We start from the raw sequence: 14,251 nt of genomic DNA, 5'->3' as shown, positions 1-14,251 counted from the left end.
TCTGAAGTCCTGAGTGCTCTGGAGCAGGTTTTCATCAAGAATCTCTCTGTACTTCTCTCTGTTCATCTTTCCCTCAATCCTAACTAGTCTGCCAGTCCCTGATGCTGAAAAACATCCCCACATCATGATGCTGCCACCACCATGCTTCACCATAGGGATGGTGACAGTTTTCCTCCAGAAGTGACACTTGGCATTCAGGCCAAACAGTTCAATCTTAGTTTCATCAGACCAGAGAATCTTGTTTCTCATTGTTTGAGAGTCCTTTAAGGGTGCCTTTTGGCAAACTCCAAGCGGGCTGTCATGTGCCTTTTACTGAGGAGTGGCTTCCGTCTGGCCACTCTACCATAAAGGCCTGATTGGTGGAGTGGTGGTTCCAAACTTCTTCCATTTAAGAATGATGGAGGCCACTGTGTTATCCGGGAACCTTCAATGCTGTAGACAGTTTTTGGTACCCTTCCCCAGATCTGTGCCTCAACACAATCCTGTCTCGGAGATCTATGGACAATTCCTTTGACCTCATGGCTTGGTTTTTGCTCTGACATGCATTGTCAACTGTGAGACCTTATATAGACAGGTGTGTGCCTTTCCAATCAATTGAATTTACCACAGATGGACTCCAATCAAGTTGTAGAAACATATCAAGGATGATCAATGGAAACAGGATGCACCCTAAGCTCAATTTCGAGTCTCATAGCAAAGGGTCTGAATTCTTACGTAAATGAGGAATTTCTGTGTTTCATTTTTAATACATTAGCAAAAATGTCTAAAAACCTGTTTTTGTTTTGTCATTATGGGGTATTGTGTGATGACTGATGAGGACTTAAAAAAAAGTAACTATTTTAGAATAAGGCTATAAGGAAAAAGTCAAGGGGTCTAAATACTTTCTGAAGACACTGTATCTGTATCTAATCATCCTATGATCCTTGATTCATTAATTTGATGTCTGCTACAAAGACAACATTTAACTTCAAACTCTAAGAACTGTCCAGTACACTGTAGTCTGTACGGTCAGTTGGATTGGCAGGACTCTGCTCTGCCTGGGCAGTGAGAGAGAGAGATGTATGGAAACCACATCTTTGACCTGGAAATGAGGCTAAAGCTAGACTGGGTTGGCTTGTCAGTTCAGCTGAAGCTCACTGTATTTGACAAGTCAGTGACCAAGTGGCCCTGGAATGCAGTTTAGGTGGCATTACAGAATGCATGGTTCACAAGACATTGTTCAAATGATGAGAAGTCAGCAGCCCGAGACAGACAGAGGCAGACTACTGTTTGACTGTTTCCTGGTGTCGTTGGATTGTGGGATTTCTAGTTTTCCACACTAGATCAGATATTTTGATGTGTTTTTTAGTTTTACAGTACTTGATCAATTAAAATTCTTCATTCTTCATCTCTTTGTATTGAAAGTAGAGCACTACAACAGGGGGATAGAAAATAATGACAGCAAAAAGTAACTTTTCCGTGGTGGCTAGATTTGTTGAGTAAAGACAGAGTAAAAGGTGACTGAATGTTGTTGTCATTCAAAATGGCCCTCTATCTTCTCCTTCCCTCCCTGTCACCAATGCACCAAGTCAGTGAGGCGTGGAAGAGGGAGAGCAGTCTGTGCTGTGTGCACCTACGCTCAGCCGTGTTGTGTGATCATTATTGTGACAGCTGAACTGCATACAAATCACGGTTCACTTGTTCAGTTTTCCAGAGAACATGAATCACCTAAATGTCAACAAACAAAATGGGAGGATACTTTTCCAGGACATAATTATAAAATCATAGTCCCTCATGCAAAGTCCCTCTTTCTTTTTAATCTGAAAATCCCTTTTTTCTCATGTTGAGTTAGTTTGACCATCTAGGACAATAGACAGTGTGTGGTTTGTAGTTCATCTAGAACAATCCTCACCTTGGGGAGGGAGGCTCGGGAGCCGGAGCTCTGGGTTAGGGAGTTTGTCTCACCTTGGGGAGGGAGGCTCGGGAGCCGGAGTTCTGGGTTAGGGAGTTTGTCTCACCTTGGGGAGGGAGGCTCGGGAGCAGGAGCTCTGGGTTAGGGAGTTTGTCTCACCTTGGGGAGGGAGGCTCAGGAGCCGGAGCTCTGGGTTAGGGAGTTTGTCTCACCTTGGGGAGGGAGGCTCGGGAGCCGGAGGACTGGGTGGTCATAGTGAGCACGGTGGTAATGCCCAGTCCCACTCTGGCAGGTGCAGCGTCCATGTTGATCCAGAAGGACACCCAGGACAAAATGACAATCAAAAGGCTGGGGATGTACATCTGAATCAGGTAATAGCCCATCTGCCTCTCCAGATGGAAACGAGCCTCGATACAAGTGAACTTTCCTGCACAGACAGAGGATAAAGCAGGGGTTCAGTATTATACAGACAGAGGATAAAGCAGGCGTTCAGTATTATACAGAGGACACAGACAGAGGAGAAAGCAGGGGTGCAGTATTATACAGAGGACACAGACAGAGGAGAAAGCAGGGGTGCAGTATTAAGGTGTGACACAAGATTAAAGATAGTTAAATAGGCAATACAGTCTATACTATGATATATTCTAATATTATTACTACAATACAGTCTATATAAAGTCGTGGCCAAAAGTTTTGAGAATGACACAAATATTAATTGCTGCCTCAGTTTGTATGATGGCAATTTGCATATACTCCAGAATGTTATGAAGAGTGATCAGATTAATTGCAATTAATTGCAAAGTCCCTCTTTGCCATGCAAATGAACTGAATCCCCCAAAAACATTTCCACTGCATTTCAGCCCTGCCACAAAAGGACCAGCTGACATCATGTCAGTGATTCTCTCGTTAACACAGGTGTGAGTGTTGACGAGGACAAGGCTGGAGATCACTCTGTCATGCTGATTGAGTTCGAATAACAGACTGGAAGCTTCAAAGGGAGGATGGTGCTTGGAATCATTGTTCTTCCTCGGTCAATCATGGTTACCTGCAAGGAAACATGTGCCGTCATCATTGCTTTGCACAAAAAGGGCTTCACAGGCAAGGATATTGCTGCCAGTAAGACCTAAATCAACCATTTATCGGATCATCAAGAACTTCAAGGAGAGCGGTTCAATTGTTGTGAAGAAGGCTTCAGGGCACCCAAGAAAGTCCAGCAAGAGCCAGGACCGTCTCCTAAAGTTGATTCAGCTGCGGGATCGGGGCACCACCAGTACAGAGCTTGCTCAGGAATGGCAGCAGGCAGGTGTGAGTGCATCTGCACGCACAGTGAGGCGAAGACTTTTGGAGGATGGCCTCGTGTCAAGAAGGGCAGCAAAGAAGTGTCACGTTCTGACCTTAGTTTTTTTGTTATTTCTTTGTTTTAGTATGGTCAGGGCGTGAGTTGGGTGGGTTATCTATGTTCGTTTTTCTATGTTGGTTTTTTCGTTTGGCCTGGTATGATTCTCAATCAGAGGCAGGTGTCGTTAGTTGTCTCTGATTGAGAATCATACTTAGGTAGCCTTTTTCCACCTGGGTTTCGTGGGTGGTTATTTTCCGTGTCAGTGTTTGTCCCACACGGAACTGTTTCGGTTTGTATTTCACGTATCGTTTATTGTTTTGTTTCTGTGTTCGTTTGTATCAGTAAAATATATTATGGACACATACCACGCTGCGCATTGGTCCGACATTTCTTACTCCTCGCCAGAGGAGGACGAAGAAAGCCGTTACAAGAAGCCACTTCTCTCCAGGAAAAACATCAGGAACAGACTGATATTCTGCAAAAGGTACAGAGATTGGACTGCTGGGGTAAAGTCATTTTCTCTGATGAATCCCCTTTCCGATTGTTTGGGGCATCTGGAAAAAAGCTTGTCCGGAGAAGACAAGGTGAGCGCTACCATCAGTCCTGTGTCATGCCAACAGTAAAGCATCCTGAGACCATTCATGTGTGGGGTTGCTTCTCAGCCAAGGGAGTGGGCTCACTCACAATTTTGCCTAAGAACACAGCCATGAATAAAGAATGGTACCAACACATCCTCCGAGAGCAACTTCTCCCAACCATCCAGGAACAGTTTGGTGACGAACAATGCCTTTTCCAGCATGATGGAGCACCTTGCTAAGGCAAAGGTGAGGCAAAAGTGATAACTAAGTGGCTCGGGGAACAAAACATCGATATTTTGGGTCCATGGCCAGGAAACTCCCTAGACCTTAATCCCCTTGAGAACTTGTGGTAAATCCTCAAGAGGCGGGTGGACAAACAAAAACCCACAAATTCTGACAAACTCCAAGCATTTATTATGCAAGAATGGGCTGCCATCAGTCAGGATGTGGCCCAGAAGTTAATTGACACTGAAGCAGCAAACTTTGTGGAAATGAATATTTGTGGCATTCTCAAAACTTTTGGCCGCGACTGTACTATGATATGATATATTATAATATTATTACTACAATACAGTCTATATACTATACTATGATATATTATAATATTATTACTACAATACAGTCTATATACTATGATATAATATAATATTATTACTACAATACAGTCTATATACTATGATATAATATTATATATTATAATATTATTACCACAATACAGTCTATATACTATGATATAATATAATATAATATAATATTATTACTACAATACAGTCTATATACTATGATATAATATATTATAATATTATTATCTAATATTTTACTGTTGTTGCTGCTGTGTTATGGATCTACTGTTGTCATTAAAGATATACTGTGACACATCGTCTAATCTTTCTGTTCTGCATGTCTCAAGAACACAAAGAAGAAAGATAACTGCAGGCAAGGCAATGGCTATTCAAGCTCCTTTTCCACATGGCGGTGGATAGCCTCAGTGCTGAATTGCCTCCTAACTTAATTATCCTCCTATTTCCCTGAAGTGTTGGAAGAGACTGAGGCAGAGGCCTGGAGAGAACATCAGTTTGACAGAGTGGCTGTAGGTAAAGTACCCTCTACATTCAAATGTAACACACCACTAAAGCTGACAGGTGTTATGTTGGTTTACTCACAAACAGCATATAGTACACTACTTTTGACTGGCGCTCATAGGCAGTAGGGTGCCATTTTGGACATAACCCAGAACAGAAGCTAAAAGAGGGCATTATAAACTCATGAAAGGTATCCTCTTTCTTTTTCATGCTGACTGTGTGATGTAAGCACCAGGGGTGTCTTGTCTGTCAGAGTGGCTAGATGCCCAAGATTGCTGACCAGCCATTTAATCAGCTTAGATCCACAGAAGACAGCTGTCTTTGTGTTGAAGACTTTCAATTCAATTAGAGTTTAACGCTAGTGTATTGTTTTGGATGTGGAGAGAGAGAGACATGGAGGGAGGCTACAGCGTCATTGAAATTGATTTACAGCTGTGTTACACTTCAGGGCTTTTAAGTGATTTACAGCTGTGTTACACTTCAGGGCTTTCAAGTGATTTACAGCTGTGATACACTTCAGGGCTTTTAAGTGATTAATAGCTGTGATACACTTCAGGGCTTTTAAGTGATTAATAGCTGTGATGCACTTCAGGGCTTTTAAGTGATTAATAGCTGTGATGCACTTCAGGGCTTTTAAGTGATTAATAGCTGTGATACACTTCAGGGCTTTTAAGTGATTAATAGCTGTGATGCACTTCAGGGCTTTTAAGTGATTAATAGCTGTGATGCACTTCAGGGCTTTTAAGTGATTAATAGCTGTGATGCACTTCAGGGCTTTTAAGTGATTAATAGCTGTGTTACACTTCAGGGCTTTTAAGTGATTAATCATCCGGCCTATCATTTCCAGTTGTCACCTTCTCCTGAGCGATGTTATGATATTTAAAACAATTCTGATTTCTATGGCACCACATATCAATTTTGCTTGTTATAGAAATAGTCCAATGTCAGGTCAACAACACAACAAACAAAATGCTCTGAAAAAAACAAATATCATATCAAATCATATCAAATCATATCAAATCATATCACGTCATATTAAATCATATCAACATGATATCATATCATATCAAATTTATATCATATCAAATCATATAAAAATTATATCATATCAAATCATATCAAATCAAATCCATATCAAATCATATAAAAATTATATCATATTATATCATATCAAATCATATCAAAATTATATCATATCATATCAAATCCTATCACATATCAAATCATATCAAAATTATATCATATCAAATCATATCAAAATTATATCATATCATATCAAATCATATCAAAATTATATAAAATCATATCATACCATATCATATTAAATCATATCAAATCATATGAAATCATAGCATATAAAATCATATAATATCATATGAAATCATATCAACATTATATCATATCAAATCATATTAAAACATATCATATCAAATCATATTAAAACATATCATATCAAATCATATTAAATCATATCATATCAACTCATATTAAAACATATCATATCAAATCATATTAAAACATATCATATCAAATCATATTAAATCATATCATATCAACTCATATTAAAACATATCATATCAAATCATATTAAAACATATCATATCAAATCATATTAAAACATATCATATCAAATCATATTAAAACATATCATATCAAATCATATTAAATCATATCATATCAACTCATATTAAAACATATCATATCAAATCATATTAAAACATATCATATCAAATCATATTAAATCATATCATATCAACTCATATTAAAACATATCATATCAAATCATATTAAAACATATCATATCAAATCATATTAAAACATATCATATCAAATCATATTACATCATATCATATCAAATCATATTAAATCATATCATATTAAATCATATTAAATCATATCATATTAAATCATATTAAATCATATCATATTAAATCATATTAAAACATATCATATTAAATCATATCATATCAAATCATATTAAATCATATCATATCAAATCATATTAAATCATATCATATTAAATCATATTAAATTATATCATATCAACTCATATTAAATCATATCATATCAAATCATATTAAATCATATCATATTAAATCATATTAAATCATATCATATCAAATCATATTAAATTATATCATATCAAATCATATTAAATTATATCATATCAAATCATATTAAATCATATCATATCAAATCATAGTAGAAAATAACAGTACACCTATTTTCTTTCTATTACCTTTTGTGTTTCTCTCACTCTCTATTCTATTTTAGATTATTCTAGACTGGCTTTTAGTCTCAGTTTAGATTCCATATAGACTGGCCTTCTGTCTCTGTTTAGATTCCATCTAGACTGTTCTTCAGTCTCTGTTTAGATTTAATCTAGACTTGCCTTCAGTCTCTGCTTAGATTCCATCTAGACTGGCCTTCAATATCTGTTTAGATTTAATCTAGACTTGCCTTCAGTCTCTGCTTAGATTCCATCTAGACTGGCCTTCAATATCTGTTTAGATTCCATCTAGACTGGTCTTCAATATCTGTTTAGATTCAATCTGGACTGGCCTCCAGTCTATGTTTAGATTCCATCTAGACTGTTCTTCAGTCTCTGTTTAGATTCCATCTAGACTGGCCTTCAATATCTGTTTAGATTTAATCTAGACTTGCCTTCAGTCTCTGTTTAGATTCCATCTAGACTGGTCTTCAATATCTGTTTAGATTTAATCTAGACTTGCCTTCAGTCTCTGCTTAGATTTCATCTAGACTGGCCTTCAATATCTGTTTAGATTTAATCTAGACTTGCCTTCAGTCTCTGTTTAGATTCCATCTAGACTGGTCTTCAATATCTGTTTAGATTTAATCTAGACTTGCCTTCAGTCTCTGCTTAGATTCCATCTAGACTGGCCTTCAATATCTGTTTAGATTCCATCTAGACTGGTCTTCAATATCTGTTTAGATTAATCTGGACTGGCCTCCAGTCTATGTTTAGATTCCATCTAGACTGTTCTTCAGTCTCTGTTTAGATTCCATCTAGACTGGCCTTCAATATCTGTTTAGATTTAATCTAGACTTGCCTTCAGTCTCTGTTTAGATTCCATCTAGACTGGTCTTCAATATCTGTTTAGATTTAATCTAGACTTGCCTTCAGTCTCTGCTTAGATTCCATCTAGACTGGCCTTCAATATCTGTTTAGATTTAATCTAGACTTGCCTTCAGTCTCTGTTTAGATTCCATCTAGACTGGTCTTCAATATCTGTTTAGATTTAATCTAGACTTGCCTTCAGTCTCTGCTTAGATTCCATCTAGACTGGCCTTCAATATCTGTTTAGATTCCATCTAGACTGGTCTTCAATATCTGTTTAGATTCCATCTGGACTGGCCTCCAGTCTATGTTTAGATTCCATCTAGACTGTTCTTCAGTCTCTGTTTAGATTCCATCTAGACTGGCCTTCAATATCTGTTTAGATTTAATCTAGACTTGCCTTCAGTCTCTGTTTAGATTCCATCTAGACTGGTCTTCAATATCTGTTTAGATTTAATCTAGACTTGCCTTCAGTCTCTGCTTAGATTCCATCTAGACTGGCCTTCAATATCTGTTTAGATTTAATCTAGACTTGCCTTCAGTCTCTGTTTAGATTCCATCTAGACTGGTCTTCAATATCTGTTTAGATTTAATCTAGACTTGCCTTCAGTCTCTGCTTAGATTCCATCTAGACTGGCCTTAAGTCTCTGTTTAGATTCCATCTGGACTGGCCTTTAGTCTCTGTTTAGTTTCCATCTAGACTGGCCTTCAATATCTGTTTAGATTTAATCTAGACTGGCCTTCAGTCTATGTTTAGATTCCATCTGGACTGGTCTCCAGTCTCTGTTTAGATTCCATCTAGACTGGCCTTCAATATCTGTTTAGATTTAATCTAGACTTGCCTTCAGTCTCTGTTTAGATTCCATCTAGACTGGTCTTCAATATCTGTTTAGATTTAATCTAGACTTGCCTTCAGTCTCTGCTTAGATTCCATCTAGACTGGCCTTCAATATCTGTTTAGATTTAATCTAGACTTGCCTTCAGTCTCTGTTTAGATTCCATCTAGACTGGTCTTCAATATCTGTTTAGATTTAATCTAGACTTGCCTTCAGTCTCTGCTTAGATTCCATCTAGACTGGCCTTCAATATCTGTTTAGATTCCATCTAGACTGGTCTTCAATATCTGTTTAGATTCCATCTGGACTGGTCTTCAATATCTGTTTAGATTTAATCTAGACTTGCCTTCAGTCTCTGCTTAGATTCCATCTAGACTGGCCTTCAATATCTGTTTAGATTTAATCTAGACTTGCCTTCAGTCTCTGTTTAGATTCCATCTAGACTGGTCTTCAATATCTGTTTAGATTTAATCTAGACTTGCCTTCAGTCTCTGCTTAGATTCCATCTAGACTGGCCTTAAGTCTCTGTTTAGATTCCATCTGGACTGGCCTTTAGTCTCTGTTTAGTTTCCATCTAGACTGGCCTTCAATATCTGTTTAGATTTAATCTAGACTGGCCTTCAGTCTATGTTTAGATTCCATCTGGACTGGTCTCCAGTCTCTGTTTAGATTCCATCTAGACTGGCCTTCAATATCTGTTTAGATTCCATATAGACTGGCATTCTGTCTCTGTTTAGATTCCATCTGGACTGGCCTTTAGTCTCTGTTTAGATTTAATCTAGACTGGCCTTCAATATCTGTTTAGATTCCATCTAGACTGGCTTTTAGTCTCAGTTTAGATTCCATATAGACTGGCCTTCTGTCTGTTTAGATTCCATCTAGACTGTTCTTCAGTCTCTGTTTAGATTTAATCTAGACTTGCCTTCAGTCTCTGTTTAGATTTAATCTAGACTTGTCTTCAGTCTCTGTTTAGATTCCATCTAGACTGGTCTTCAATATCTGTTTAGATTTAATCTAGACTGGCCTTCAGTCTATGTTTAGATTCCATCTGGACTGGTCTCCAGTCTCTGTTTAGATTCCATCTAGACTGGCCTTCAATATCTGTTTAGATTTAATCTAGACTTGCCTTCAGTCTCTGTTTAGATTCCATCTAGACTGGTCTTCAATATCTGTTTAGATTTAATCTAGACTTGCCTTCAGTCTCTGCTTAGATTCCATCTAGACTGGCCTTCAATATCTGTTTAGATTTAATCTAGACTTGCCTTCAGTCTCTGTTTAGATTCCATCTAGACTGGTCTTCAATATCTGTTTAGATTTAATCTAGACTTGCCTTCAGTCTCTGCTTAGATTCCATCTAGACTGGCCTTCAATATCTGTTTAGATTCCATCTAGACTGGTCTTCAATATCTGTTTAGATTCCATCTGGACTGGCCTCCAGTCTATGTTTAGATTCCATCTAGACTGTTCTTCAGTCTCTGTTTAGATTCCATCTAGACTGGCCTTCAATATCTGTTTAGATTTAATCTAAACTTGCCTTCAGTCTCTGTTTAGATTCCATCTAGACTGGCTTTTAGTCTCAGTTTAGATTCCATATAGACTGGCCTTCTGTCTGTTTAGATTCCATCTAGACTGTTCTTCAGTCTCTGTTTAGATTTAATCTAGACTTGCCTTCAGTCTCTGTTTAGATTTAATCTAGACTTGTCTTCAGTCTCTGTTTAGATTCCATCTAGACTGGTCTTCAATATCTGTTTAGATTTAATCTAGACTGGCCTTCAGTCTATGTTTAGATTCCATCTGGACTGGTCTCCAGTCTCTGTTTAGATTCCATCTAGACTGGCCTTCAATATCTGTTTAGATTTAATCTAGACTTGCCTTCAGTCTCTGTTTAGATTCCATCTAGACTGGTCTTCAATATCTGTTTAGATTTAATCTAGACTTGCCTTCAGTCTCTGCTTAGATTCCATCTAGACTGGCCTTCAATATCTGTTTAGATTTAATCTAGACTTGCCTTCAGTCTCTGTTTAGATTCCATCTAGACTGGTCTTCAATATCTGTTTAGATTTAATCTAGACTTGCCTTCAGTCTCTGCTTAGATTCCATCTAGACTGGCCTTCAATATCTGTTTAGATTCCATCTAGACTGGTCTTCAATATCTGTTTAGATTCCATCTGGACTGGCCTCCAGTCTATGTTTAGATTCCATCTAGACTGTTCTTCAGTCTCTGTTTAGATTCCATCTAGACTGGCCTTCAATATCTGTTTAGATTTAATCTAAACTTGCCTTCAGTCTCTGTTTAGATTCCATCTAGACTGGTCTTCAATATCTGTTTAGATTTAATCTAGACTTGCCTTCAGTCTCTGCTTAGATTCCATCTAGACTGGCCTTCAATATCTGTTTAGATTTAATCTAGACTTGCCTTCAGTCTCTGTTTAGATTCCATCTAGACTGGTCTTCAATATCTGTTTAGATTTAATCTAGACTTGCCTTCAGTCTCTGCTTAGATTCCATCTAGACTGGCCTTAAGTCTCTGTTTAGATTCCATCTGGACTGGCCTTTAGTCTCTGTTTAGTTTCCATCTAGACTGGCCTTCAATATCTGTTTAGATTTAATCTAGACTGGCCTTCAGTCTATGTTTAGATTCCATCTGGACTGGTCTCCAGTCTCTGTTTAGATTCCATCTAGACTGGTCTTCAATATCTGTTTAGATTTAATCTAGACTGGCCTTCAGTCTATGTTTAGATTCCATCTGGACTGGTCTCCAGTCTCTGTTTAGATTCCATCTAGACTGGCCTTCAATATCTGTTTAGATTTAATCTAGACTTGCCTTCAGTCTCTGTTTAGATTCCATCTAGACTGGTCTTCAATATCTGTTTAGATTTAATCTAGACTTGCCTTCAGTCTCTGCTTAGATTCCATCTAGACTGGCCTTAAGTCTCTGTTTAGATTCCATCTGGACTGGCCTTTAGTCTCTGTTTAGTTTCCATCTAGACTGGCCTTCAATATCTGTTTAGATTTAATCTAGACTGGCCTTCAGTCTATGTTTAGATTCCATCTGGACTGGTCTCCAGTCTCTGTTTAGATTTAATCTAGACTTGCCTTCAGTCTCTGTTTAGATTTAATCTAGACTTGCCTTCAGTCTCTGTTTAGATTCCATCTAGACTGGCCTTCAATATCTGTTTAGATTCCATCTGGACTGGTCTTCAATATCTGTTTAGATTCCATCTGGACTGGCCTTCAGTCTCTGTTTAGATTCCATCTAGACTGGCCTTCAATATCTGTTTAGATTTAATCTAGACTGGCCTTCAATATCTGTTTATTTCTGTTGTATCTGGAGTGTAACAGTGTGAGACTGATGAGGTTGAGTGGCCAGATGGTTTTCAGTGAATAAAGGGGCCATTTTTGGACAAAGCTCTGATTGGTTTCGGTCCTTCCTCCCTTCTTTCTCCCACTGCGTGTTCCTGCATTACGTGTCCTGTAATGTCTATGTTACGCTGTTCTCAGATAGTCAACAAAAGACCAACATAGAGAAAGAGAGTTTAGCTCAACATACAACCTCCCCCCCCAAAAAATAAAATAAATATGAGGTAGAGGTAGCCTGAGAGGTGAAGAGAGACAAACCAACCTGTGTTGTAGTGCTTGGTACAGTATCGCAGGTCTTTCTCCTCTTTCAGTATAAACTGAGGTAACGTCAGCCCGTCTGCTACCTGCACAGCTCCCTTCTCATCCCACTCAAATATGAGATCATTCATCGTATAGCCGACTGGATGGGAACAGTTTGAAATGAGATCATTATTACCCCCTGTATTACTACAGTCTTACTACCACAGATTAGTATCACAGTACATTCAAGCTGTTTGTAAGAGAGAAAACAAATCATTATTGACAATGTGGTATGATGAAGGTTTAAATGCCTTGATCAACCAACTCTACCGTAGCTCCACAGTGTTCATACAGAAGCAATACATGTTGTTTTCATTCTTCACACCTGAGAACAATAAGTCAAGAAAAAAGACAATGCCATCATTTCCAAAGAGAGGAGGTGGGGAGGGAGAAGCCAGTGTTGGCTGGTTAAAGCAGGGTGGAGCAGGCTGGTCCCCCCTAACTCCCTCCCTGTCCCTTCCCTGTATCTGCTCTCTGCTGCTGGAGGGGCCGTGTAAATCACTGGACCTTTCATCATACTGTCCTCCAGACCAGGGACACATCCATCTCACCAACACAAAATAAATACTTCCCCCTACCCTACCTGTGTGTGTGTGTGTGTGTGTGTGTGATAACTGTGTTCCTAAATGATAATGGAATACTCACAACTCTCCAGCTGCATGATACAGGTCTGTACGTCCATTGGGAAGTTCTTCAAGTCCATGGGACAGGCCAGGACCAGTGTTATTCTGGTCACATAGAATAGAACACAACAGAACAAAACAGAACAGAACAGCATAAAACAGGAAAGACCAGAACAGAACAGACTGGCCAGGATCAGCGTTATTTTGTTAACAAGTTTAAATAGAATATAATGGAATAAAATAGAATAGAATGGAAAATAATAGAATGAACTAGAATAGAATAGAATGGAATGGGATAGAATGGAATGAAATAGAATAGAGTGGAATAGAATAGAATGGAATAGGATAGAGTGGAATAGAATAAATTAAATATTATAGAATGGAATAGAATGTAATGGAATAGGATAGAATGGAATAGGATAGAGTGGAATAGAATAGAATGGAATAGGATAGAGTGGAATAGAATAGAATGGAATAGGATAGAGTGGAATAGAATAGAACGGAATAGAATATAATGGAATAGAATAAATGAAAAATTATAGAATGGAATAGAATGTAAAGGAATAGGATAGAATGGAATAGGATAGATTGGAATAGAATAGAATATAATGGAATAGAATAAATGAAATATTATAGAATGGAATAGGATAGAGTGGAATAGAATAGAATATAATGGAATAGAATAAATGAAATATTATAGAATGGAATAGAATAGAATGGAATAGAATGTAATAGGATAGAGTGGAATAGAATAGAACGGAATATAATATAATGGAATAGAATAAATGAAATCTTATAGAATGGAATAGAATGTAATGGAATAGGATAGAGTGGAATAGAATGGAATTTAGAACTTTCTAGAACACATCAGGTCCATGGGACAGGCCAGGACCAGTGTTATTCTGGTCACATAGCATCCATCATTAAACTAGGTAATAATGTTGGTAACACTTTACCGGCACTTATAACAACATGTTATATGCATGTGTACGCCTTTATAATGTCATATAATAAGGTTTATAGTATGTCTTCTTGTGCTATTGTAATAAACCACAAGCACAGCATTACAGGAGGAGCAGGGTAACATATTGTTCTAACTGCGGCTATATTTCCTGTCACGATGGCCTTTAATATAAAAGGTTACATTATACACCTCAGACATT

General features: G+C 37.8%; 2 protein-coding genes across 2 annotated transcripts in view; both read right to left on the bottom strand.

Moving 5' to 3' along the window:
* LOC120048907 (probable E3 ubiquitin-protein ligase MID2) overlaps nucleotides 1-14,251 on the bottom strand; it is a 1,198,409-nt gene that overhangs the window by 278,583 nt on the left and 905,575 nt on the right. The gene's annotated exons all lie outside the window — the stretch shown is intronic.
* The window catches only part of LOC120047816 (glycine receptor subunit alphaZ1-like), a gene marked incomplete at its 5' end in the record, with an annotated part of 74,886 nt that overhangs the window by 14,615 nt on the left and 46,020 nt on the right, over nucleotides 1-14,251 (bottom strand). The window contains 3 exons of the mRNA XM_038993355.1: nucleotides 2,104-2,318; nucleotides 12,428-12,565; nucleotides 13,111-13,193. Coding sequence (XP_038849283.1) covers nucleotides 2,104-2,318; nucleotides 12,428-12,565; nucleotides 13,111-13,193 — 436 coding nt within the window. The remainder of the gene's footprint in view (nucleotides 1-2,103; nucleotides 2,319-12,427; nucleotides 12,566-13,110; nucleotides 13,194-14,251) is intronic.

The sequence above is a fragment of the Salvelinus namaycush genome, chromosome 5 (assembly GCF_016432855.1).
Source record: "Salvelinus namaycush isolate Seneca chromosome 5, SaNama_1.0, whole genome shotgun sequence".
NCBI lineage: Eukaryota > Metazoa > Chordata > Actinopteri > Salmoniformes > Salmonidae > Salvelinus > Salvelinus namaycush.
The sequence above is the reverse complement of the archived record's forward strand: the minus strand, read 5'-3'. Positions and strand labels throughout refer to the sequence as shown.